Raw genomic sequence first — 25,304 nt, 5'->3', positions numbered from 1 at the left:
ACTTACAGTTTTGAACTCTTAATTTGATTTTTAAATGAATGTAAGCATTAAAGCAGAAAAATTGTTCATGGGAGTTACCCAACTTTTAATTTGACTTACATGTGTGTGTATTTTCATAAATTGGTTATGTCAGTTTTTCGGACCCCATATTGTTATTTGAAATGCTTCTGAAAGTCATTCCAAATTTTTGGAATTTTATTGCCACCCAACTCTTTTTGAACCTTGGCATTTTGTTTCTTGCAATGTGTGATGGGCTAGTGTTTTATAAGTAATTGTTGAGTTTTGGAGAAGAATAAATGTTTGGCATGTTGATTCTAGTTAGATGGGATTGTAAATGAAAGCAAAATATTTTGAAGTGTTAGCTTTATAATCAGCCTTTGAAAGATGAAATACATGTGTGAAATAAATTTATCACTAGTTGCCATTACATTTTAAAAGTAGATTATATATTTGATAGTTAACGCAATCTATGGCTATGTATTTAATTGTGTTTGGGGGAGATGGTGGTAATGATTATAAGGAGCCAAGCTTACTTGTCTGTGTACATGGTTTTGCAGAAAAATGCTGTAGTCTTTGAGCCTGTTCCCACTATATTTTCATTACATTTGAAGCATCCCTTTAATACAGCTGACATTTGAATGACTATTCATTGAAGATAACTGAAAGCTCAGTAATTACAGTAGTCTGTCGACTTTTTAACTTGAGAAAAGAACCTTTTAATATTTTCCAAGGCTGTTGTAGAATCTAATGTATCTCTATTCCATTCTAAAGACAATTTTCTGAATGCAATATAATATTTATACATAAATATATTTATATAGCCCTTTGACCTTTGAATAGTTTTATATACTTTGATTGGTAAACTTTGTGTAACCTAATATTTTATAGTATTTCTCAAGAACATTTTTATCTTTTGCTTGTATTTTTAATTCCTGCAGTTACACAGATTAGATAATGCTTTGCTTCTGGGATTACCTATCATAAATATTAATGTCCCCTTCATGTTAATACTTATCCTTTTCTTTTCTGCTTTTCTTTTATCAAAGGGAGTTTCCTTGTTCATCTTTGCCTATTTTCTTTTCCCAAGGTCCACTTTCCATGTTAGAAAGTGTAAGAAATGTCCTAGTTTCGCTAATGTTTTTTATAATTGACATTACTAATCTGTAACCCTTATAAAAGTAAATTACTACATACTCTCATTTGGAATTAGAGACTGAAATTTTGGAGAGGAAGAGAATAATTAACTACTTAACCTATACATGTGGTTTAGCAGTACGATGTTTTCATTTTTTAATTATCTACAATAATGTAAACAATTGCTGTGCTTTCTGCTTTTACTGCTTTTTGTTTTCACTTGTTCTAAATTTAAGGAAGTTATCGTTTTTTTTTATAAGTATGATTTAGTTCAGATTTCACAAAGGACTGGATCTTATTTTCAAAATTCTGAGCATTGGATGGCAAGTGTTGGTTTTGAAATTGTGATCTCTTTTTGTGTGCATTTTCCTCAGGAATATATGTGTTCTGATAGCTAATTATATGGTTCCCATTGCTGAAGAGGGCTTAAAGATAATCAGTGCCCCAAATATTGAAATTATTCTTCAATAGAGATGGCTTTCCATCATTAAGTGAAGTTTATTGATATAATGAAGACTGCTAGCAAAATTGGATAATCAAAGTGACCTGTACAGATTCAGAGCCCCTTTACAGGATTAAATTCATGGTGGAACTGAATCAAATCAAGTGAAACGCAATCTACATGTTCTTAACTAGCCAAGATTCTTTGCAACTGTAATGGAATTTTTCTGGGTTTTGCAGAAGAGGTGAAGTACTTTTCAATAGTTGAAAATTAAACCTTTGAAGTTAGTCATACTTTGTGCATATAGAAAAATTATAGCATCTTTGTTTTCATATACTTTATTATAAATAATTCTAGCATATATAATTTAAGATAACATCTATAGTTTAAGTAAAGCAGTTTCTTTGAACTTAAACTATTTGTTGGATTTTTATTTTAATAATGAAAGATAAATTGGAATGAGGGTAAATGTTTCATAATCTCTTAGGTATTATTCTCTAATCCTTTAAAGTTTAGAGTTCAAGGTCCAGAGTGATGGACTACATACATACAGCAGTAGGTAGGGTTTTTGTCTCACATGAAGCCAACCTGGGCTTGATCTCCCATATTCCATCCACATGGTCTCATAGGTCTCCTGAACACAGAAGCTAGGAGTAAGCCCTGAACACAGCAGGGTGTGGCCCCAAAACCAAAATAAGTTTAGCATTTGAGAATTTTACTTTTTTTGAAAGACAGAATGTTTATGTTAATTAAAAAAAATGACCCACAAGCTTCCAAAAAAAGCTTCACATGCCTGGTAACTAAGTCATTATAGTTCTTAAATATTCCTTAATTACTCTTAAATGCCTTTTAAAGCATTTCTTTTAAAAATATTAAGTTCCCTATGGCATTTTATTGTTTAAGTTCCTAAATTCTTGTCATTTTAAAAGCTTAACAGATAGGTAAAAGTTGACAAAGCATTTTATCGATAAGGTACTATAATTTAAATTGTGCTATATTTTAGGTGTGCTCTGTGATAAGATATAAAAAATTTTTGTATGGCAGAAAATTCAAAACTAAAACTTTGTAGACATAAATTTAGTTTCAGGAGTACTTTTTTTTTATCAGGGATTAATATAGAATGCCTGCTAAAATTTATACCAAGTTTAATTTCAAATTGGGAAAAAGACCTTAATTTTTATTACCTTTCATTTGTTTAATAAACGGAACATTTTAATTCTGCTTAAAGAAACATACCTCATTTTATAAAAATAGAAAATAAGGGGCTGGAGCAGTAGCACAGTGGCTACCCCAGGTTCAATCCCCAGAATCCCATTTGTCCCCCCCAAAAACTGCCAAGAGTGATTTCTGAGCACAGAGCCAGGAGTAATGTCAGTGTGTGGACCAAAACCGGGAGGGAGAGGTGGTGATTAGAAAATAATTAAATTTTGGGGCCGGGAAGGTGGCGCTAGAGGTATGGTGTCTGCCTTGCAAGCGCTAGCATAGGACGGACCGCAGTTCGATCCCCCGGTGTCCCATATGGTCCCCCCAAGCCAGGAGCAATTTCTGAGCACATAGCCAGGAGTAACCCCTGAGCGTCAAATGGGTGTGGCCCCCCAAAAAAGAAAGAAAATAATTAAATTTAAAATTAAAATTGAATTTAAAATTGGAATAACTTAAATTCTTATTTTAAAATAAAATTATGGAATTTCTACATATAAGAGAGGCATTACTAATAATTTATTTTCCAGAACTTGATTCCATAACAGTAAAAACCCATTTTCTGTTGTGATGGTTTTTTCCATGGATAGTATCACATTAATAATGAGTATTATAGGAGAATCTAGATATTCTCCTGTAAAAATGATTTTAAATAACCTTTAAACCCTTTTAAAATCTAGATAGGCAAGTCAACAAATAAATATGAAAGCTGGAGGAAATCAAGGTATTGTAACTATTCCCAGAACCTAATGTAAGACTCAATTTGTAGAATATGGCCTAGCTGCTTTCTGAGTTAGATTTAATCATATAAAGAAATACATGGCTGTTATGTTGACAATTTTGTTGTGGATTTGTGGTTGTGTGTGTTTTTTAATATTGAAGAATACTGTAAATTTATTTCTTGTTAAGGTCCTAGATGTGGGCCTGTATCTTGCTACGTGGAGAGCTGAATGCTGTGGATTTTAAGATAGGATTTTCCTATGCTTCTCAGAAAATATTTATAGCCTGCATATTTCTTTGTTATTATTTTACTTCTATTTGTTAGCTTTTAAATTTCATTTGTGCTATTGGTACCTTGAACAGAAGTTTGAATTCTAGATGAAAAAATTAATGAATAATTATTTTTAATATTCATTTATTCTGTTCTCATTTACCATTTTTCAGAGACATGATTTCTGTTTTTTAGTTTTTTTCTCATAGCAATTAAAACTACATCTCCTATTGTTAGCAAATTTGAAGCTCTAGTTTTTTTGTTAACAATTAAAATTATCTTAAATGAAAATAGTATTATATCAGGTTGCCCTACCTTATAAAGAATTTTTCTTTTCTTTTTTTTTTGTTTTTTTTTTGGAATTTTTATTTTCTTTATTAAAATTTTTAACATAAAAATACTTTTATTTAATTGCCTTTAATTTCTGTTTATTTGGGGGTTCATGTACTTAACTGTGATATTAAATTACTTTTACTATTTTTATAAAATGTGATACATAAAGCAAGAATATTTTGAATATTATCTCAAAATCTGTTTTAAAACTATTATGTCATTCATACCTGCTATATTACAAATAACACTAACATTTGCATTTGTCATTTTTTAAAATGTGACTTTAAAAAGTAGTGAAATTCCATATGGTTTTTAATAAGATACGAATATATGTCTATTACTGATACTGAATATTTATCTTTAAATTTCAGATAAGCCTTTGAAAAAAAGAAAACAAGATTCTTACCCACAGGAGGCTGGGGGTGCTACAGGAGGTAATAGACCAGCTTCTCAGGAGACGGGTTCAACGGGAAATGGGTCAAGGCCAGCATTAATGGTTAGTATTGATCTTCATCAGGCAGGAAGAGTGGACTCTCAGGCTTCTGTAACTCAGGATTCAGACTCCATAAAAAAGCCTGAAGAAATCAAACAATGTAATGATTTACCTATATCTGTTCTTCAGGAAGATATTGTTGGAAATCTTAAACCCACACCAGAAAACCATCCTGAGACTCCTAAAAAAAAGTCTGATTCTGAGCTTTCAAAGAATGAAATGAAACAAAATGAAAGTAGATTGGCAGATTCTAAACCAAATGAAAATAGATCGGTGGAGACAAAATCAAGTGAAAATACACTAGAAGCTAAAAATGAGGCACAAACAGAAGAACCTAAACAGAATGAGAACAAAATAACTGAGTCCAAACAAAATGAGAACACCACTGCTGAGTCTAAACAAAATGAAAACAAACTCTCTGATACAAAGCCAAATGACAAACAAAATAATGGCAAATCAGAAACAGTAAAATCAAGACCTGAAACCCCAAAGCAAAAGAGTGAAAGCAGACCTGAAACTCCAAAGCAAAAGAGTGATGGACATCCTGAAACCCCCAAACAAAAGGGTGATGGGCGACCTGATACTCCAAAGCAGAAAGGTGAGGGTCGACCTGAAACTCCAAAGCAAAAAAATGATGGGCGGCCTGAAACACCAAAACATAGGCATGAAAATAGGAGAGATTCTGCAAAGCCATCAACAGAAAAGAAATCTGACGTGTCTAAGCATAAACAGGATATTAAATCTGATCCACCTCGGTTAAAATCCGAACGGGCTGAAGCCCTAAAGCAGAGACCTGATGGGCGATCTATTTCTGAGTCATTAAGACGTGACCATGATAAACAAAAATCAGATGACAAAAATGAATCAGAACGACATCGAGGGGATCAACCTAGGGTTCGAAGACCAGAAACATTGAGATCTTCTAGTAGAAATGATCATGGCATGAAATCTGATGGTTCAAAATCTGAAAAACTAGAAAGAAAACACAGGCATGAATCAGGGGACTCAAGGGAAAGACCATCTTCTGGGGAGCAAAAATCAAGACCTGACAGTCCTCGTGTTAAACAAGGAGATTCTAATAAATCAAGATCTGGTTTTAAATCACCAAATAGTAAAGATGACAAAAGGACAGAGAGTAACAAGAGCAAAGTAGACAGTAATAAGGCACACCCTGACAATAAAGCAGAATTTCCAAGTTACTTGTTAGGAGGCAGGTCTGGTGCATTGAAAAATTTTGTCATTCCAAAAATAAAGAGGGATAAAGATGGCAGTATTACTCAGGAGACAAAGAAAATGGAAATGAAAGGAGAGCATAAAGATAAAGTAGAAAAAATGGGATTAGTTGAAGATCTAAATAAAGGAGCTAAGCCAGTAGTTGTCCTGCAAAAACTGTCTTTGGATGATGTTCAGAAACTTATTAAAGATAGAGAGGATAAGTCAAGAAGTTCCCTTAAATCCATCAGGAATAAACCATCAAAGTCTAATAAAGGTAAGAATACTTATACCAACATCATCTTTATTCGAATCAGTTTTCTTTTTAGTTTTGGAGTTACTGGGAAGTTAAAAAAAATGAAAATTTTCAAAATTGGGCTGCTGTATATATATATATATTTAGGTAAAATAAGTCACTTTTAGTGATATATATTGAAAGTTTTCAAACCCCCCCCTCATTTAAGTTACCATAATGAAAATATTTTTACTGTCATTTGGTGTACAAATGGAGATGCTCTATTATTTATCTTGTGTGTCTAAAAGTTGCTATAAGTGAATGATTAGAATGTATGATAGAATGAATATACTTGCCTTTATAAAAAGATTCTTTTCTAGGGAACGGAGCAATAGCACAGCAGTAGGGTGTTTGCCTTTCACGCAGCCGACCAGGGACGACTTGAGTTAGATTCTTGGCATCCCATATGGTCCCCAGAGACTGCCAGGAGTAATCCCTGAGTGCTGCCTAATGTGGCCATAACCCCCATACACACACACAAAAAAGATTCTTTTCTATATACTATGTGAAATCCAAGTTATAAATTCTATTAAGAACATTGTTTGAATATTGTATTTTTATAGGCTGTTTTCACCATTACTTAAATGTTTCTCCTTCCTTATATTTAGGGAGGATAAAGTTAGTGATAAAATATACATTTTGTCATTTTATTCTGTTTGTTTTGTTTAGGGACCAGAGACATCAGTACTTAGGGGCTACTTCCAGCTCTATGTTAAGGATTCTGGAGAGACCTGAATAGGGGGACATTTTAGGTGCGGGGGAGCACATCTGGCCTCTTGAATGCAAATCACTTATGCACCAGTTCATAAAACTCTTTCTGGCCTTGAGATATTTATTGTAAATAGATAATTTTGTTCTTTCCTGTAGAAAAATACTATTTACCTCTTAAGAAGGTTAAATAATTAGTTTGTAAGTTTTTGTTTGGTTTGGTTTATTTTACACAGTTGCTGAATTCAATTTTCTGGTTATCTGAATAATGATATTTTCATGGGGTTAGATCTTTTAGTGCTAGAAATACAATGGCAGTTTGTTGAGAAAATATTTTGTACTCCTCTATGTTTTAATATATTTTTGATTATAATGTTTTGAAATGTCTATAGTTCATGAAATAGAAATTTTGAGTTAAAGTTCTTCACATTAATTTAATGAGTTTGATTTTAAAGATTTGATTCCATAAAGGTTTATTGTGAATTTGTTTATATTTATAAACAAAAATGCAAAACTCTATTGTTTAGTATGGTAGTGACTACATTCTTTAGGCTAGTTGTCTTATAAAATGTTGTCAGACATTATCTCCCCAAAGTTTATTAAATCATATTACTACTAAGAATTCTTTATTCAGAAAAGTACATTGTCATCATGACTAATGTGTTTTATTCATATTTGGTCTTTATAAAATGTTTAGATTTTTGTAGTTTTATTTGTTTTTTATCTTTCAAAATAAAATAATTAAATACTTGTGCTTGGTGTTAGTGAAGTTTTCAGATTCTAAGTTATAATATACTTTATTAATTTTTATTATAACTGTTATTTAATGCATCTATTCAGAATTGCATATTTATGCAAAAGACTTATATTACTAGCATTAGAATGTATTTCCTTTTAGATAAAAATTGTCTTTAAAATTGTCCATTGAAAGTTTGGAAATGGTTTACACATCGCAATTACATGGTATAGATTTAAAGTTTTAGAAAAGTCAGATGAAATGATGGAAAGTGGTACCCTTTTGCTTCCTGTTTCTCGTCCCTGGACTATCTTCTTCCCTGCCCTCTGTCAGTTTATACTAGCCTTGCATCCTAAGCACTTTTCTAAAAAAGACTGAACATCAAAAAATATATATATGGCTACTAATTAGTAATCTCCGTTTTCTGACATGATTTCATTGCTTATGAATATATAATCTATGTTTCCTAAGTGTACTCCTAACACAAATGTGCATGTTTTATGTGCTCTGTGTAGCTAATGCATTGGCTGTGGATATCTTCCTATTCAGCGTAGATACTTGTGTGTATGCTTGTGCTTACATATGTATGTACATATACACATACATATAAGTGACCCTATTTATCAAAAAATTATTTGATTCTTTAGGTTCATTCTGAGGCTCCATGTAGATACCTTTAGCTTATACTTGGGTTTATATCTAAATATATCAATAATTATTAATTTTGGTTTTTAAGTCTATAATAAGCAGTGGCAGAGTTACATAATTGTGGATCGTAGTCATTGTTTGGGAAGCAAAGCTGTGGATTACATAATTGCCCTTTGTAGTAAACATTATTTAGAAATTTTTTTCTTCTCTCCAAGTGGTATTCAGGAAGCCTGGGACTTTTCCAGTGACTCTCAGCTTGCCCAGCATTTTGATGTGAACCCGAGGATACCGTCCTGCTGGGGTCCTTTTGATACTCGATATAACCTAGGCTATTCACAGTGGCACTCAGAGACTCTAACCCTACACTTGGCAATACTTAGGTGGTACCAGAATTGAACCATAGTCAGGTTCATTTAAGGCATGTACCTTAACTCCTGTACTGTCTCACGTTCCCTTGGAATTGTATTTGTAAAGTCATAAAAATTTATTTTGTCATATTGGTGCTTTTTTTAAAGTTAAGTATTTTAGACTCTATGGTAGGGTAGTTTTGTGGTTGAATTTTGTGGACCAAAATTCTTGGTAGATCTTCCCTCACGCCTTCTCAGAAGAACTATTCTTTAAATATATAAATATACTTAATATATAAATATATATTTAAATATTACCTGCTGACCATATTTAAGGTATCCATTCTTTTTGATAATTGAACAGTATAGATTGCTTATTTTGTCCTTTATGTGAGCAAATTAAATATAAAGTGACAGTTACATTAAATTTTATTTTTATGGAGCTATATCCAGACCCTTAATACCTAGCATAATGCCAGGAACATAATAAGAGCAAACTTAATTTCTCTTGATTAAATAAAGAGTAAATTGCCATCATGTTTATAAAATTTTGTATTTATTCTTTTTGTGCCCACCAATAAACCGTAAATCAAGAATTGCATAGTTTCAAACTTTCTGTTTCTCAAACTTCATAATGGCTCTTCTTAACTAACAACCCTCTACAATTTTTTTAAGAATCCAAAAGAAATCTCTTATTTATGTGTTTCATTTATTCTACCTTTGTTATGCTCTGTAGCTTTTACAAGATTGGCCCCAATATCTGTCTCATTCAGTTTTCTGTTATTTGAGTATTGTCCTTCCTTTCTATGAACCTTTAATTTTTTTCAATTAATGCCCAGCTGGGTTCTGGACTAAATGATGCTGGAAGCCATTTGGTACCAGAAATCAAATGCAAATACTTGAGCATGCTATATCCTTGCAACTATCTCTTAGTCTTCAAACAACTAAAATATTCAGGCAGATCGGGTGTGATTGAGCCATACCTAGCTGTGGTCAGGGTTTATTCTTGGCTCTGTGCTGAAGTATCATTCTCATGTGGGGCTCCATATGTGTGTGGTATAAGAAATTGGATCCTAAAAAGAAAAAAGAAATTGGATCCTAATCAGCCACATGCAAGGGAAGTACCTTACCTGCTGTACTATCTTTCTAGCCCCTATTGGAATGAATATTCTTTAGAGATATGGAAAAACCTGGTTTTTCCATAAACCATAAAAGCTGGTTGGAAAAACCTTAGTTTCAATCCCCAATACCCTGAGCACCATAAGTCAGCTTCAAGTAAAGACAGTTTTGTTTCTTGCATTCCAGTTGGGATATCTTTAATTTCTATTTTTCTAGCCTAATTAATTAATCTGGCTAGAATTTATAGTACTGTGTTGAATAAAAATGGTAAAAGTGGGCATGATGATACTATAGACTTGCTATATATGTTTAGGTATGTTCCTTAATACCTTATTTGGTGAGAAATATTGTCTTGAATAACTATTGAATTTTTAAATGCTTTTTTTCTTCATCTAATGAGATTATCATGACTCCTGTCTTTCATTTTGTTAATTAGGAAATTACATAGATACACAAATGTTGGTCATTTACAGATACTGAACTTGCATCTTTGTAATAAATTTTATTTAATGACAGCACAGGATTCTTCACATATACTGTTTAGTTCAATTTGCTAACATGTTGAGGATTCTGGGCCTATGTTTATCAGGAATATTGGCCTACTTTTTGTTTTGCTTAGATAGGAATTTATCTATAGTAGGTTTCCTAGTAGCCTCTTTGCTATCCTTTGTATTTATATGCTGTCACCTGAGTTATTTTTTATTTTTAATTTTATTGGAGCCATTTTTTTCTTGTTGTTAGGGGTGATGGTCATCACCCTGCTGTGCTTAGGGATAAATTCCTGCCTCTGCACTCAAGGATCACTCATTTTGGGGGTCTTTGAGATTATTTGAGATTCTAGGGATTTAACAGGAATTGATTAAGTGCCCTACCAGCTATACTGTCTCTCCAGCTCTTAGCTTTGGGAAAATATTAAACTGAGGACTAATTGTCCTTATCTTTAAACTTTAAGTCAAGGTCTGTCATCCTTATCTAATATTAATATTTTTGCCCAATTTTACAAGTACTGTTTTATTTATTTATATCCTTTTAGTTTTTATTCTACCTTTTGTTTGTTTGTTTTTTGGGGTCACACCGGGCAGCACTCAGGAGTTACTGCTGGCTTTGTGCTCAGAAGTTGCTCCTGGCAGATTCGGGGCACCATATGAGATGCTGGGATTTGAACCAAGATTGATCTATTGTTGGCTAAATGAATACACCTTATTGCTCTGGCCATTCTACTTATTTTCATCGTGCTTATTTTCTTATATTGTACTTGTGGGGTTTTTTTTTTAATTCCTTAAGATCTAAAGTTAGGTTATGCCATTTTTCCCCTTAAAAATAGTAGTTCTTTCTGTATATCCCTGTATCATACTTTATAGAGAGAGGTAGAAAAGTGTCATTGATGAAGTAAATGACATGCTTTCTTAGAAAACATGTTTTTTTGTTTTGTTTTGTTTTTCAACCACCCAGGTGGTGTTCAGGAGTTTCTCCTGATTCTGCACTTGGGTATGTCTCCTGGCAGTGCTGTGGTACCATATGGAGTGCTAGAGATCAAACCCTATTGAATTGCATCAAGGCAAGAGCCCAGAAACATTTTCTTTTCAATGGTGCTTCTTTTTTTCTTTTTTTGGTAATTGGGTGTGTTTGCATATTGATAAACTCATTTAAGTGGTGAGTCAGTATCATTACTATGGTGCTTAAAATTAATTTTTCCGAGTCTTCTGCCAATGTTATTTGCCATAGTTATTTTTTTTACACTTGTCACAAACCAACTCCTTGGCAGTATGTTTTCATTGTTAACCAATTTATACAGTAAATAAATTTGCAGGGTGGATAACACCGTAGTCCATTTTGAATAAAGCATGACATGACGTAGATAAGAGGTCAGACAACTTTCTGTTAAGGACCAAGTAATAGATTATGCTACGTGGACTTCTTACCTCTAAACATTGTAGTACAAAAAAAGCAACTGTAAGATAATGTGTAAATGAAATGAGCTTTCCAATACTTACTATATATTTTAAATTATAATTTTGTATGTAAAAATAGGCATTTTGATTTAAAAAATGGGGTTAATGAGCATGATGTAGTTATAAGTAGAATTTCTGTATAATTCAATATGAAAAGTAGATATTTTTTGGAATTTTTCACTGCCATATGATTTATATATATGTAAAAGGTTGATCTAATTTTGGATTATTTTTTAGTTTTTTCTAATTCTTGAAAAGTTAAATTTAAATTAACTTAATATATTTTGGCAGGTTGTTAAATGTACTTATTTTTATGTTTTAGGATATGATTATATATAATATGCAAGATATATATATTTTAATTGCCTTTAAAATATTTTATGCTCCTAGGTGTTGGTTATATATATATATATATATATATTTTTTCCATTTGGGGGGCACACCTTTGTAGTGTTTAGGTTTCTCCTGGCTCTGCACTCAGGAATCATTCCTGGCAGACAATAAGGGATGCCAAGGATTGAACTCGGATCGGCAGCATGCAAGGCAAATGCCCCTACCTACTGTGCTATTTATTGCTTTGGCTTCAGGTTATGAAATCTTTAGCTTTTCATTTTGTGATTAAGTGTTTCTATCATTATCAACTAAAAAAAGAACTTTCGGGACTTAATTTTTGTTTGGATTTGGACCACATTCAGCAGTGTTCATGGCTTACTCCTGGCACTACACTTTAGGATCACTACTGGTGGTGCTCAAGGAACCATATGAGGTGTCAGGGATTGAACCCAGGTTGGACACATGCAAGACAAATACCCTACCTGTAGCACTGTTGTTCCACTTAAATTTTAACTGGGAAATTTTCTTGAAAGACTGCAAATTAATTTTATACTAAGCATTCAGTACATATTTCTTTCTCTTAAATATTCAGTTTACTTTTAATATTTATAAGAAGTCATGTGGTTGAATTAATTTATGACACTTTATAAAAATGAAGCAAGAAACAAAGGTAGTTAAAGGCATGAAACACCTAAATCTGTGAAATTAAACATTTTTTTTATCCAAAATGAAACAGGGCTCACTTTGGGAATACAGTGCACTGAGATATTGACTAACCATTGCTAGATTTTAAGTTGGCCACATGTACAAAATAAACATTTGATCCTGGAATTATGTTACTGTCATATGTTGCTGAATTAGACTGTTATCACTTTTGGGGCCAGGATTGTGACTCAATAGTAGAGTACTTGCCTTGCATGTGTAAGAAAGAAAGAACAATTCTTAAATCTGATTGTATTCTTTATCTTTATGTTTTAGTTAATTATTTGAATTAAATTTTTTTTCCATTTCCAGGGATCAAACCCAGAGTCTTTCAACAAGGCATGTGCCTTTAGTTGTTTTTTTTTTGTTTTTGTTTTTTTTTTTTTTTTTTTTTTTTTTAGTTGAGCTCAGAATTTTCTTCTGGCTCTGTGTTCAGCTATCTCTCCTGATGGGGCTCATGGGAGCAGGTTTCTTAGGAATAGTATTTCGAATATCACTTCTTTGAAGGAAGGGAACAGGATGGAGAAATAGCACTCTTGCTGATTAGTACTTAGAGGCTGTTCTTGGTGATGTTCAGGATTGAATCTCGCTTTCTGCATGTAATGCTTATTCTTCAGTCCATTGAGCTATTTCTCCCAACCCTGGAATAAAACATCTTTCAGGATAAAATGCTTAGTGCAAATTCTTAGGAGCATAAAAAACTGAAAAGTTACTGAAATAACTCCTCCATAATGATTGGTATTTCTGAAAAGATTAAAAAGACTTTTAGTTGATTGAAATTACATGCATTTTTATATTTTTAAATTGTTGTATTTTATAAAGGTTTTGAAGTAGTCTTTATAGTACTGTTAATATTTGAATATTGCAATGTTAGTGTTGATTCTAATTACTAATATTCCCCGCTATAAGCCACTAAGGAATGCATTGCTCCCAACTGCTAAATAAAATTCAGGAAGGATGGTTAAATACATTATTTTTATACATCCACTTAAAACAATATAAGGGTAAGTAAATGAAAATTGTCACCTTTAGTGATTAAAGTTTTTGCTACTTAAACTTTGTTTATAGACTACTAATGATGCAGAAAAACATTAGTAGTTTATGGTTTGTGTCTTTCTGTGTAGGATTAATTATTATGCTAATAGTTCTTACAATGTGTTAATATATATTCAGTTTTTACTCATACTCATATGAGCTTATTTCATAACAGATGTTGATTTATTATCTTAAGCATATTTGTATTTTTGTGTGTTATCTTCATTTAAATTGCATGTATTTATTTGTCAATACAAAGAAATCTTTGATAATTCATGCCTCTCAAATAGTCAGTGATAATAAAAGCATATAAATCTCTTGCCTCAAACACTATACAACCAACATTGTTTTAGAAAGGATTATTGAGGGGCCGGGTGGTGGCGCTAAAGGTAAGGTGCCTGCCTTGCCTGCGCTAGCCTTGGACGGACCGCGGTTCGATCCCCCGGTGTCCCATATGGTCCCCCAAGCCAGGGGCAACTTCTGAGCGCATAGCCAGGAGTAACCCCTGAGCGTTACCGGGTGTGGCCCAAAAACCAAAAAAAAAAAAAAAAAAGAAAGGATTATTGAAAGAAATCGCTTACATCATAGTGAAAGAGGAGATGAGCAGCCTTGTTTATTTATAGTGAAAGGTAACGTTACTTTTAAATTAATTGATTTAGACCTCAAGCAAATCCCTGGCTTCCAAGAACATACCATATACCACCTACTTATAAATATATTTTATAATGTCAGTGAATCAGTTTTTCATAGGACCCACACCAGGAGGTACTAGGAGAAGCCCTGGAACTACACCTCGCAAAACTTATCCAGACCTGAACATTCTTCACTAGTGCCTGAAGTTGTGGTCTTCAGGAACCACCAAGGCTACATTTAGTTGTACTGGGGTAAAAGAGAGTTATTTAGTGTATGGATCAGAGTTGGCCTTGCATGTGCTGTCATGTGTTCTACTTTGAGCCATATGCCCAGCCCATGACTCCCCATTTTCAAACTTTTTTTTAACCTTTTGTTTTGGGCCATGCCCAGCCATCCAGGGCTTACTCCCATCTCTGCACTCAGGGATCATTCCTGGTTGACTCGGGATCATATACAGTGACAGGGATTGAACCCAGATCTGTTGTATATAAGGCAAGTCCTACCACTCCACTATCTCCCTGGCCCCTTGTGGAGAATTTTTTTAATCAGTACAGACAAAGGTGATACATTAAAAAATAATAACTACCTTCATTACTATAGTAATTAGTATCATTTTAAAAGTTATCATATACAATAGAAAATTGAATCATTGGTTTGAGACTGACCTATTCTAAATGTGGTTTATTAAAATACAAGGATGACTTTAGAAAATGTGTATTTCATTTTTATTCCAAAAATTTTAAATTTCCCTTTATCTTCAGATATAAATGATTTTCTTTCTTACCTTTCATTAATAGGTAGTATAGATCAATCAGTGTTAAAAGAATTACCCCCTGAACTCCTGGCAGAAATCGAATCCACCATGCCACTTTGTGAACGTGTGAAAATGAATAAGCGCAAGCGTAGCACAGTTAATGAAAAGCCAAAATATGCTGAAATCAGTTCAGATGAAGATAATGATAGTGATGAAGCTTTTGAATGTAAGTACCCTATAAATTTATTATTACTTTAGAATTAAAAAACAGATTGACATGTTTGTCCTAAAAAAAAAAACAACATAATTTTTGGGTGAACCAAAGTAAAACCCTAATTCTTAATACAACAAGTTTTTTTCTTGATACCTTAAAAATGTGTCGATTATGAGCTCTGTTGGCAACAAGAAAAGAAATTTAACTAGCTGTGTGATTAATAACAAATAACACAGATGGGTATCTGTACATTTAGCAAGATATTTTGATTTCTATTATTATATAAAAGGCACTTAGAATAAAATACTGTATCCCCTGTCTTTGAAGAATCTAATGGGGAGGAAATGTAAGCCATTATAGTACAGTGCAAACATTAAAATGATAATAAGTAAATGTAGGGTGCTATGGAAGCACATTGAATTGTCATCAGAATCATACTTGGGGTGCAGGGCACACTGGTAGAGGTGACACGTGACTTGAAGGACACGTAGGAGATAGCCGGGTAAAGAAATATTTTAATCCATACCATCACTAAATTATGAATGGATTAGCCACATTGTCAATTATCTGTATGGTTTGGACCTGGCTTCTCGTTTTTGCCCAGCTGTGTCCTGGAATTCCTCCCTTGTTTCACTGTTTTCCAGAGCTGGCTTCTTCACTACACAGCTACCTCTCTACAACACTGTGATCACCTGTCTTTGCACTAGACTTGCTATACCTCCGCCTGTCTTCCTACTGGTCCACTGAAAAAGTTCTTCTCTTTTATCCCTATCTTCCTTCTTCTGGAACAAGAGAATGAGCCTAGCCAAGAGGGGTCAGCAACCTTGTTTGACTTAAACGGCATTCAGTGGAAACAGACTATGGGAGATCTTCACTTATGTGCCAGATGTCTTAGTCATTATGACCAAAAGAAGTGGGAAGATCACCAGTGTGTTCTACCTTTTTCACCTAGTGTCCGTAGATTGAGGTGTGGCAAGCAAGGCAGGAAAGACAGATGCATGCTGCAATTTTATATTGTATTTGCTGATGGAAGCCTTCACCTCCAAAGTTTTTTAATCTCTGTTCATTAACTATGATCTTAAAACTGTGAGCTCTTGAGCTATGAGCAGTAGTACCTGAATATTGAACGATCTGAACAGTTTTAAATTGAAATAAAATACACAGCAAAGTTAATCTGACATGTAATTAAAATATGTATAATTGTTGTTTTGTATTATCATGAGATGTATTTACATGCAGTATATTTCAATGACTAAAATTAATGGTTTTTTATTATAATCAAACATTTTGTTTGTGGGAAGATATACTCTGGAAAAAGAGGAGAAGGAAGATTTGGTGACTTTAAATACCTTTATATGCATGCTTCTCTTTAACTTCCTCCTTTCCTTAATATATAACCCATTTCTAAAGGGAATAAACAAGAAGAGGTTCCCTAATTGTAGATATGTTCAGATCACACTTTAATGTAAGTTAATTGAGAGTGACTGCCTACATTGCTAAGTTAATAAAGATTCTGAAGCTATCCCACATTACAGTGAATGGAATGGATAATATAATCTGAAATAACAAAATTTGAAAGGAGAGAACCACATATTCCTCTTTTGTTATCAATTCAGGCACTTTTCTTTCTTTAGTTTATTTTGCCTTCTGACTTACTGTCTTACCTTTAAAGTATCTTATATATAGATATATCCCCATGTATTGAAAGCTAATTGTAGAACATGAACTATAATCCTTTTCAGAAAAGAGAAGTTTCTATGAATTTTAAGAAATTCTGAATAGCTTCCTGATTTTCTTGTATTATTTCTATATAAATAACAATAGAAAAGTATTTCTATATTCACTGATTTAAGCAATGGAAGCATTTTAGTTGGTAGGGGGCATGAAGGACCAAATTGTCATTACCATCCCCCCAAAGAAAAATATAGTAAAAGTAGAGTTCAGTACAAAGTATTATAAGAACATATGTAGCAAACATATGCTGTTTTAAAAGTGTCTTTTTGAAATCTAAAGTTTATTCTTTAGTTTAATCAGATTACTTTTCTGAAAATCAAAAACTAAAGAAATGGCCTTTAAGCATATTAGGGGGTGGAGGACTTAAGGGGCTATTGGGAGTGAGACCATGCAGATTTGGGTAGCCATTATATAAACTGAGCTGTGAGGAAGGGAGATAGAAAGAGGATCTAGAGATAAAATTCATGAAAGGAACATGGGAAAAAATACCCGTTATATTTTATATATCTTTTTTTGTTTTGTTTTGTTTTTCGGGCCGCACCTGTTTGATGCTCAGGGGTTACTCCTGGCTAAGCACTAAGAAATTGCCCCTGGCTTGGGAGGACCATATGGGACGCTGGGGAATCGAACCGCGGTCGCAATCTTTCCTTGGCTAGCGTTTGCAAGGCAGACACCTTACCTCTAGCACCACCTCGCCAGCCCCATATTTTATATATCTTGCTGTTGAGTTGCTCCTCTGCTTTTTGCTGGGTAATGAGAGAAATCTTTCATAATGAACCGAGATTAGATCCTGATAGGCTTATTGCAATATACAGTGTATTTAAAAAGTTGGGTTATTTTTTCCTAAGTTGCCATCCCATTTTTATCTAAATTGCTTAAGCTTTAATAAATGTGAAATAAAAATCTTTAAGACTTATAAAGATTTATATCTATACAGCTTATTATACTTGTTAACAGCTCTAAGATTTTCAAGTATTTTCTGTTAAGAATTGAATGTTTGAAAGGATTTCTTTTAAAGTTAATTAAAATAAGAAAGAACAATAGGGCACATATTGACATTCCACTGGGTATTTGATCTGATATTCACTACTTGTTGAAAAAACATTTAGTGAATGCTTTGTTTTAGTAACCTGTTTCTCCATCTTTTCCTATTCTCTTACTCCCCTACTCTCTTTATCCTTCTCCCTCCCTCCCTCTCTACTTTTACCCTCTCCACACTACCGTACTTAAAATTTTATAAGCAGTTCTTCACCAAGAAAATATACTAGATACCCTACTTCTTACTCCTATTTCATTGTCTATACATAATTAAGAAAATAATTGAATATTTAAATAAACCATTTGTATTTCTCCTTTTTAATGAGCAGTCTTGTTATGTCATTATACATCTCCAAAATAAGGAAACAAAATGATCGTTTTCAGTCTTGTTATTAGTACTTCTCCATTGTATTTTCTCGGTAGAAGATCCCAGAACTACAAAACAAACTGCATATTTGAATAGTACTAGCTAGGGCAGCATCTAAGAATAAGATAAGCTGGGTATGTGTGTGGATTACCTACATAAGGACTCCTAACATGGGCCAAAGATTGGCATCTTTAAACCTAAGCTAGATGGACATGAGTATTCCCTTAAATATTTGGCTATTGATCATAATAATTCAAAATAGATGGCAACTGCAAGAAAACAAGGAAGTCAAGCAGGCTACAGAGTATTTCAAGTTAAAAAGTGGACATTTGTTTCTGTGGGAAAAAAAAAGTGGACATTCCCGGGCCGGAGCAATCGCATAGCAGTAGGGCGTTTGCCTTACACGCAGCCAATCCAAGTCAACTTTGGTTCGATCCCCAGCATCCCATATGGTCCCTTGAGCCAGGAGTGATTTCTGAGCGCATAGCCAGAAATACCCCTGCTTATCACAGGATGCGGACCAAAAAGCAAAAAATAAATAAATTTTTAAAAAGTGGACATTTCAACAGCATGTGATCCCAAGGTATAGGACATACCAGTTCTTTAGTGTTTTAACCTGGTGTAATATTTGCATCCTGGAGCAGATCTGGAAAATATTTGTCACTTGTTTTGCTCTTGAGCTTTCATTGGACAGGCATTCCTAATCAGCTGTCTTGCCAAATTTATGCTTTCTCAGAGTTCAGAATTATTTTCAACACAGTGCTCTAGGCAGCTTTTATTAGTTCATTATTAGAATTGGTATGTCAGGAAATAATGTTTGCTCATGCTGCCTAGAGGCTTCTTTCAGTATGATGGTCTTAGCAGAATGTATAGACCTGCAAAGATGAGGAAAGGATTAAAGGTAACACATAAATATGCTTGTGTAGCATGCATAAGCTGAAAAGCTTTTCTTCTTGGGTTTAGACATGTCTGTTCTTGGTGAACTGAATTCATTATATGAGTATTTACAATTACCCAGATTTATTCTGTCTTTGTGATAAAAGTTAGCTAAGACGGTAGAATTTATGACTAAGTGGTGGGTTCAATTTAGCTGTTAATTGATGGTGTACATGGTTACTCATATCCCAGAATCTTTCTCAGTAGTTTTTTTTATATGTGTGTATACACATGTATGTACATACGTATGTACTTGTACAAGGGGTTCAACCCAGGTCTTCTGTGAGTTCATCTCTTTGGTTCACTTTTTTAAGTCGAGCTATCTGTCTAGACCATTTTGTTAAATGGTCCTCTAGACCTCTTTCTCAATAGCTTAAATGTTAAGGTTTCCTATTTTTTCAAATGCTAGATTAGCCTAACATGTCATAATTTATATTAAAATTTAGAGTTACTAACTTAAAGAATACTTTTCTTAGAAATAAAAATGAGTTTAATTCTTGAGGCATTCCTATCTATATTTATTAGAAGATAATATCATTCTTGAAAAACCTTTAGGTCTAGACAACTAATGCCAAAATAATTGACATCACCTCTGTATGTCAGAATTTAAATTTCTGATTAAACAGTTGATTCAGAATTTTTTAAGCCCACGCAACAAAGATTTCCCCATTTGTAAAATACAGATTTTGTTGTCTTTTTAAATGAGGTAAATTATTTGTCATGGAATTTGCTTCTAGCTTCTAGGAAACGACATAAAAAAGATGATGATAAAGCTTGGGAATATGAAGAGCGTGACCGAAGAAGTTCTGGGGATCATAGAAGAAGTGGCCACTCCCATGAAGGAAGAAGGAGTTCAGGTGGTGGTCGTTACCGAAACCGAAGTCCGTCCGATTCTGACATGGAAGATTATTCTCCTCCTCCCAGCCTTACTGAGGGTAATTCATCAGTGTCAACAGTTTTTTTACAGGGGCCAGAGCGATAGCACAGCGGTAAGGCGTTTGCCTTGCATGTGGCTGAGCCAGGAGAGATTTTTGAGCACATAGCCAGGAGTAACCCCTGAGTGTCACCGGGTGTGACCCAAAAAAACAATACAAAACAAAAAATAGTTTTCTTTTCTTAAAGCCAATTTAAATTTAGGGTTTGGGCTTTGAAGAATAGTTTATATCTTTTTACGTATTAACTTGTAAGTCAGAATTTTAAATTACGTAAAGCAAAGGCATATATCTTGTTCTGAAAGAGATCATTGTTAAAAGAATGTTCAGAAAGAAACTGGGCATAAAATTTAAAATATTTTAAGTTGTCATTATTGCTTTCCAATATTTCTATTTAATTTTAGTTGCTAGAAAAATGAAGAAAAAGGAAAAACAAAAGAAGAGGAAAGCTTATGAACCAAAACTCACACCTGAAGGTAACATTTTATAGTTTGTATATATAATGTTCAACTTTTATTTTTCTGCTTCGTATGAGTATATAAAATTTTTAATTTTATTTTGTCTTTTGCAGAAATGATGGATTCTTCAACTTTTAAGAGATTTACAGCCTCTATAGAGAATATTTTAGATAATTTAGAAGATATGGATTTTACTGCATTTGGTAAAATACTTTTTAAATATGTTCACTTTTCTCTAAATATAGAAAAAATTAAAAATTATTAGACTAGATATCTAGCATTCTGCCAGTTTTACAGCATTGTTTCACAGAATGGGTATTACTTTCCACTGAGTAATAATATTCTTTTTTTAATAATAATATTCAATTTTTCAATATAATATTGAATAATTCAGGGTGATATAGTGGTTTTGGTACAGGGATGTTTTCTATTTGTTTATTTAACACATTGACACTAGCACTGCAAACTTTTTTAATCCACATCTAAGTATAGGCAACTGGTGATACATGACAACATTAAAGAGTTAAGAAAGATTTCTATAATATCGCTCGTTTGTGGGATATAAGAAAAATAAATGACATTATAGTAATAATATTTAGAGACAACAGAGCTGTGGGACAGGAGGACGAGTGCTTGGTAGGAAGCTTGCCTCAAAGAATAGTAAGTGCAGTTAGAGTAGAGAAAGGTTCACTATGACAATTACAGTTGGAATTTATCACTCTGGAAAGTACTGGGTGATAAAAGAGGATAAAGTGACATGCATGGCCCTTTTAATTAATGATAATGCAAACCACAGTATCAAAAAGGAGGGAAGCAAAATCCCTGCCCCAGAGACAAGCAGTGGGGATAGGTGGATGGGAGGGGAATCTGGGACATTGATGGTGGGAAAAATAAACTGTTGAAGGGTGGTATACATTCTGTGACTGAAACTTAAGTATAAAGAATTTTGTAACCACAGTGCTTAAATAAAGTATTCATTTAAAAGTACAAAGAAATTAGGGGCCGAAGAGATAGCATGGAAGTAGAGCATTTGCCTTGCATGCAGAAGGATGGTGGTTCGAATCTTAGCACCCCACAAGCCTGCCAGGAGCAATTTCTGAGCATAAAGCTAGGAATAACCCCTGAGTGCTGCCAAGTGTGACCCAAACTCACCCCCCCCCCAAAAAAAAAGTAAAAAGAAATTAAAGGCACAAAAACACACAAAAAGTTCTGAATTAAAAAAAAAAACCGGGGCCGGCAAGGTAGCGCTAGAGGTAAGGTGTCTGCCTTGCAAGCTCTAGCCAAGGAAGAACCACGGTTCGATCCCCTGGTGTCCCATACGCTCCCCCCAAGCCAGGGGCAGTTTCTGAGCGCTTAGCCAGGAGTAACTCCTGAGCATCAAATAGGTGTGGTCCGAAAAAAAAAAAAAAGCAACAACCACGATTTCTAGGAGAGAGTTGAGTGTTTTTGTTGTTGTTGTTGTTGTTTTTCCCTGAAAAGGGAATGATAGGCCTAAAATATTTATGAATTTCTGTGCCAGGGGAGAGAAAATGATCAGTGCACCAAGAAATGAGATCTAGGACTGGAACCATAGTACAGTGGGTAGGGATTACCTTGTATGCAGCTGACCTGGATTCAATCCTTGACATCCCTTATGGTCAGTCCTCTTGAGTCCTCTAGGAGTGATCCCTGAACACAGAACCAGGAGTAAGCAACTTACTTAGGGTATGGCCCAAAAACCAAAAAAGAAATTGATGTAGTGTGACATCATCTAACCTGTGTTTTCAGTGAATTAGATCTAATTTAAAAAATCAAGTATTACATTAGTGATAGTATCTTCTTAAAACAGTTGCTAACTTGCCTAAAATCTAGCCAGAAAGATAATACAGGAGTTAAGATTCTTGCCTTATAGCCTGCTTGTCCCAGCTCAAATGCTTGGTACCACATATGGTACCCAAACGTGCCTGGGTCTCTTCTGAGCAGAGTCCTGAGCAATACTGAGTATGGTCTCAAAATCAGGGTGAAAGGAAGAAAGGAAATGGAGAAGTGGGGAAGTAAATATTAGGAATTCAGTGGTTTTTAATTTACAGTGTTGTGCAATAATAATCACAATCAATTTAGAACATTCTCCCATTTCCCCCTTACCCTGACAACTACTTGTTTTCGTATATTTAGATTGGACATGTATATTTTTAAGAATTTAATTTATACGATGTTGGGGATATAATTGAGATTGCATTAGGCTGTGTTAAGTTCTAGATTTCTTCCCTCCTAGATAATTTATACAAAACATTCTTCAATCATAATACAATTGAAATTAAATTAATAACAAAAAATGGCTAAGTCTTACAATTACTTAAATATTAATACATTTCTATTGCATGGATAAAAGAGGAAGTTTCCTCCAAGAGAATTAGAAAGTATTTTGAACAAGGTTTTTAGAAATAAATTCATAGTAAGGTTTATAGATTATTTTTAACCTGCATTTTCAAATTGGTAGTCAAAAGTTACAAATCAAAAACTTAGAAAACTGGGGCTGAGTGATAGTACAGCAGGTAGGGTGTTTGCCTTGCATGCAGCCCAACTAAGTTTGATTCCAGGCATCCTATATGTCCCCCTGATATGTCAGGAGCAATCCCTGAGCATTACTGTGTGTGGCCCAAAAACAAACAAAAACAGAAAACTAGAAGAACTGGGGCCAGAGCCATAGTACAGCAATAAGGGCACTTGCCTTGCATGCAGCCAATCTAGGTTCAGTTTCCAACATCTTCTATGTTCTACCAAGACCTGCTAGGAATAATTGCTGAGCACATAGACAGGAGTAAGCACTGAACATCGCCTGGTGTGTGCCAAGAAAAAAAGAAAAAATAATCTAGAAAAGACTGATCATTCTACTTAAGTAAAATTATAAAATAGAATATTTAAATTCAAAAATTAGTATTAAAGCAAAGACCAGGGGCCAGAGAGATGGTACAGTGGGTAGAGTAATTATCTTGTATGCAGCAAAACCAGGTCCAATCTCGGTACACCATATGGTCCCCTGAGCACCAACAAGAGTAATTCATATGTACAGAGCCAGGAGTACCCCTGAACACTGTTGGGTGTTGCCCGGAACACAAACAAAACATAAAAAGTCACGGGGACTGGAGAGATAGCAAAGGTGTTAAGGAACTTGCCTTGCATTTGACTGACTCCATTGGATCACTGCTTAACATTCCCAAGAGCATTACTAGGAGTTAAGTCTAAGCACCTCCAGGTATGCTCCCCCAACACCAATCGAAAATGTTTTTTGTCAGAAACCAACAGAAGAAGGAGGGAAATGATAGCACAGCAGGGTGCTTGCTTTGCACACAGCCAATCCAAGATCAATCCTTGGCATGTTATATGTTTTCGCTGAGCCCGCTGGAATGATTCTTGAATGCAGAGACAGAAATAACCCCTGAACATAGTTAAGTGTGGCTCAAAAACCCAACGGGAAGGAGGAGGGGGCAAAACAAGCTCCAGAGAGGTAGTACTAGATAAAGTCCTGAGCAGCTCAAAAACTGTGAGTAAGGGGCCGGAGAGATAGCATGGAGGTAAGGCATTTGCCTTGCGTCCAGGATAGTGATTCAAATCCCAGCATCCCATATGGTCCCCTGTGCCTGCCAGGGGCGATTTCTGAGCGAAGATCTAGGAGTGGCCCCTGAGCGCTGCCGGGTGTGACCCCCCACACACACACCAAAAAAAATACCTATGAGTAAAAGTCAGCAAAAAGTTGAATAAACCACAAAACTGTAATATGATTGAAATAATAGTGTTTTAGGAATCCTGAGCATGCAGCTGCCAGGTCGATTTGAATAATTAAGGGAGTCCTTATGCAAAACAACTTGGATAGATTGTAGATCTACTAAGGTACTAGGATCTACTAGGGTATTAATATGAGCAAGGATATTGTATAGCTTCTGTATGTCAATAATATGTTAAATGATTTTTTTTTTAGTGAAGCAAGCAAGTTTTAATAGTACAAAATTTAGTTAGCAAAACATGAGGGAAAAAAAAGGAATATGGTTCAAGAGAGAGCAAGGACTTTTCCATAGTGGGAAAAAGCAGAAAGAGTTTCATTTTCAGAGAGATCACAGACTGAAAGAGCAAGTGTATGTAAAGTGCTTTAATGCAAAAGTGAATAAAATTGTATTATACAATTTTACAATAATTGTGTATTATACAATACATTATGTTGTATACATTATACAATACAGAGCATTATACAATACATTATACAGTATACATTATACAAAACAGAGCCTAATATGGAAACCAAAACAAGCCAATTAGGATGATTATGATTAATGAAGTATTCATAAATTGGCTTTTGCAGTTATAAGGATCTTACTTATAAATACTAACCGATATTTAGAGCTAGTTTTAACATTTTATGCTATCTTCACTTGGTGCAAACGCTGGTGTTCAATTTATACAAAAGCCACACAGTATGAAATATTTCCAATAGAGCCCATCATCTTAGGGAAAATTTTCTTAGAGAGTTTATAATTGCCCTTTTACTTAAAATTATTTGTTTGGGGGCCGGAGCGGTGGCACA

The 25,304-nt window shown here is 34.1% G+C and overlaps 1 protein-coding gene across 1 annotated transcript in view; it reads left to right on the top strand.

Annotated features, from left to right (window-relative positions):
• NIPBL (NIPBL cohesin loading factor) overlaps window positions 1-25,304 on the top strand; it is a 207,921-nt gene that overhangs the window by 104,850 nt on the left and 77,767 nt on the right. The window contains exons 10-14 of the mRNA XM_049768359.1: window positions 4,472-6,082; window positions 15,111-15,293; window positions 20,094-20,291; window positions 20,693-20,764; window positions 20,860-20,949. Coding sequence (XP_049624316.1) covers window positions 4,472-6,082; window positions 15,111-15,293; window positions 20,094-20,291; window positions 20,693-20,764; window positions 20,860-20,949 — 2,154 coding nt within the window. The remainder of the gene's footprint in view (window positions 1-4,471; window positions 6,083-15,110; window positions 15,294-20,093; window positions 20,292-20,692; window positions 20,765-20,859; window positions 20,950-25,304) is intronic.

The sequence above is a fragment of the Suncus etruscus genome, chromosome 2 (genome assembly GCF_024139225.1).
Source record: "Suncus etruscus isolate mSunEtr1 chromosome 2, mSunEtr1.pri.cur, whole genome shotgun sequence".
NCBI lineage: Eukaryota > Metazoa > Chordata > Mammalia > Eulipotyphla > Soricidae > Suncus > Suncus etruscus.
This window is presented reverse-complemented; position numbering and strand designations above follow the sequence as displayed.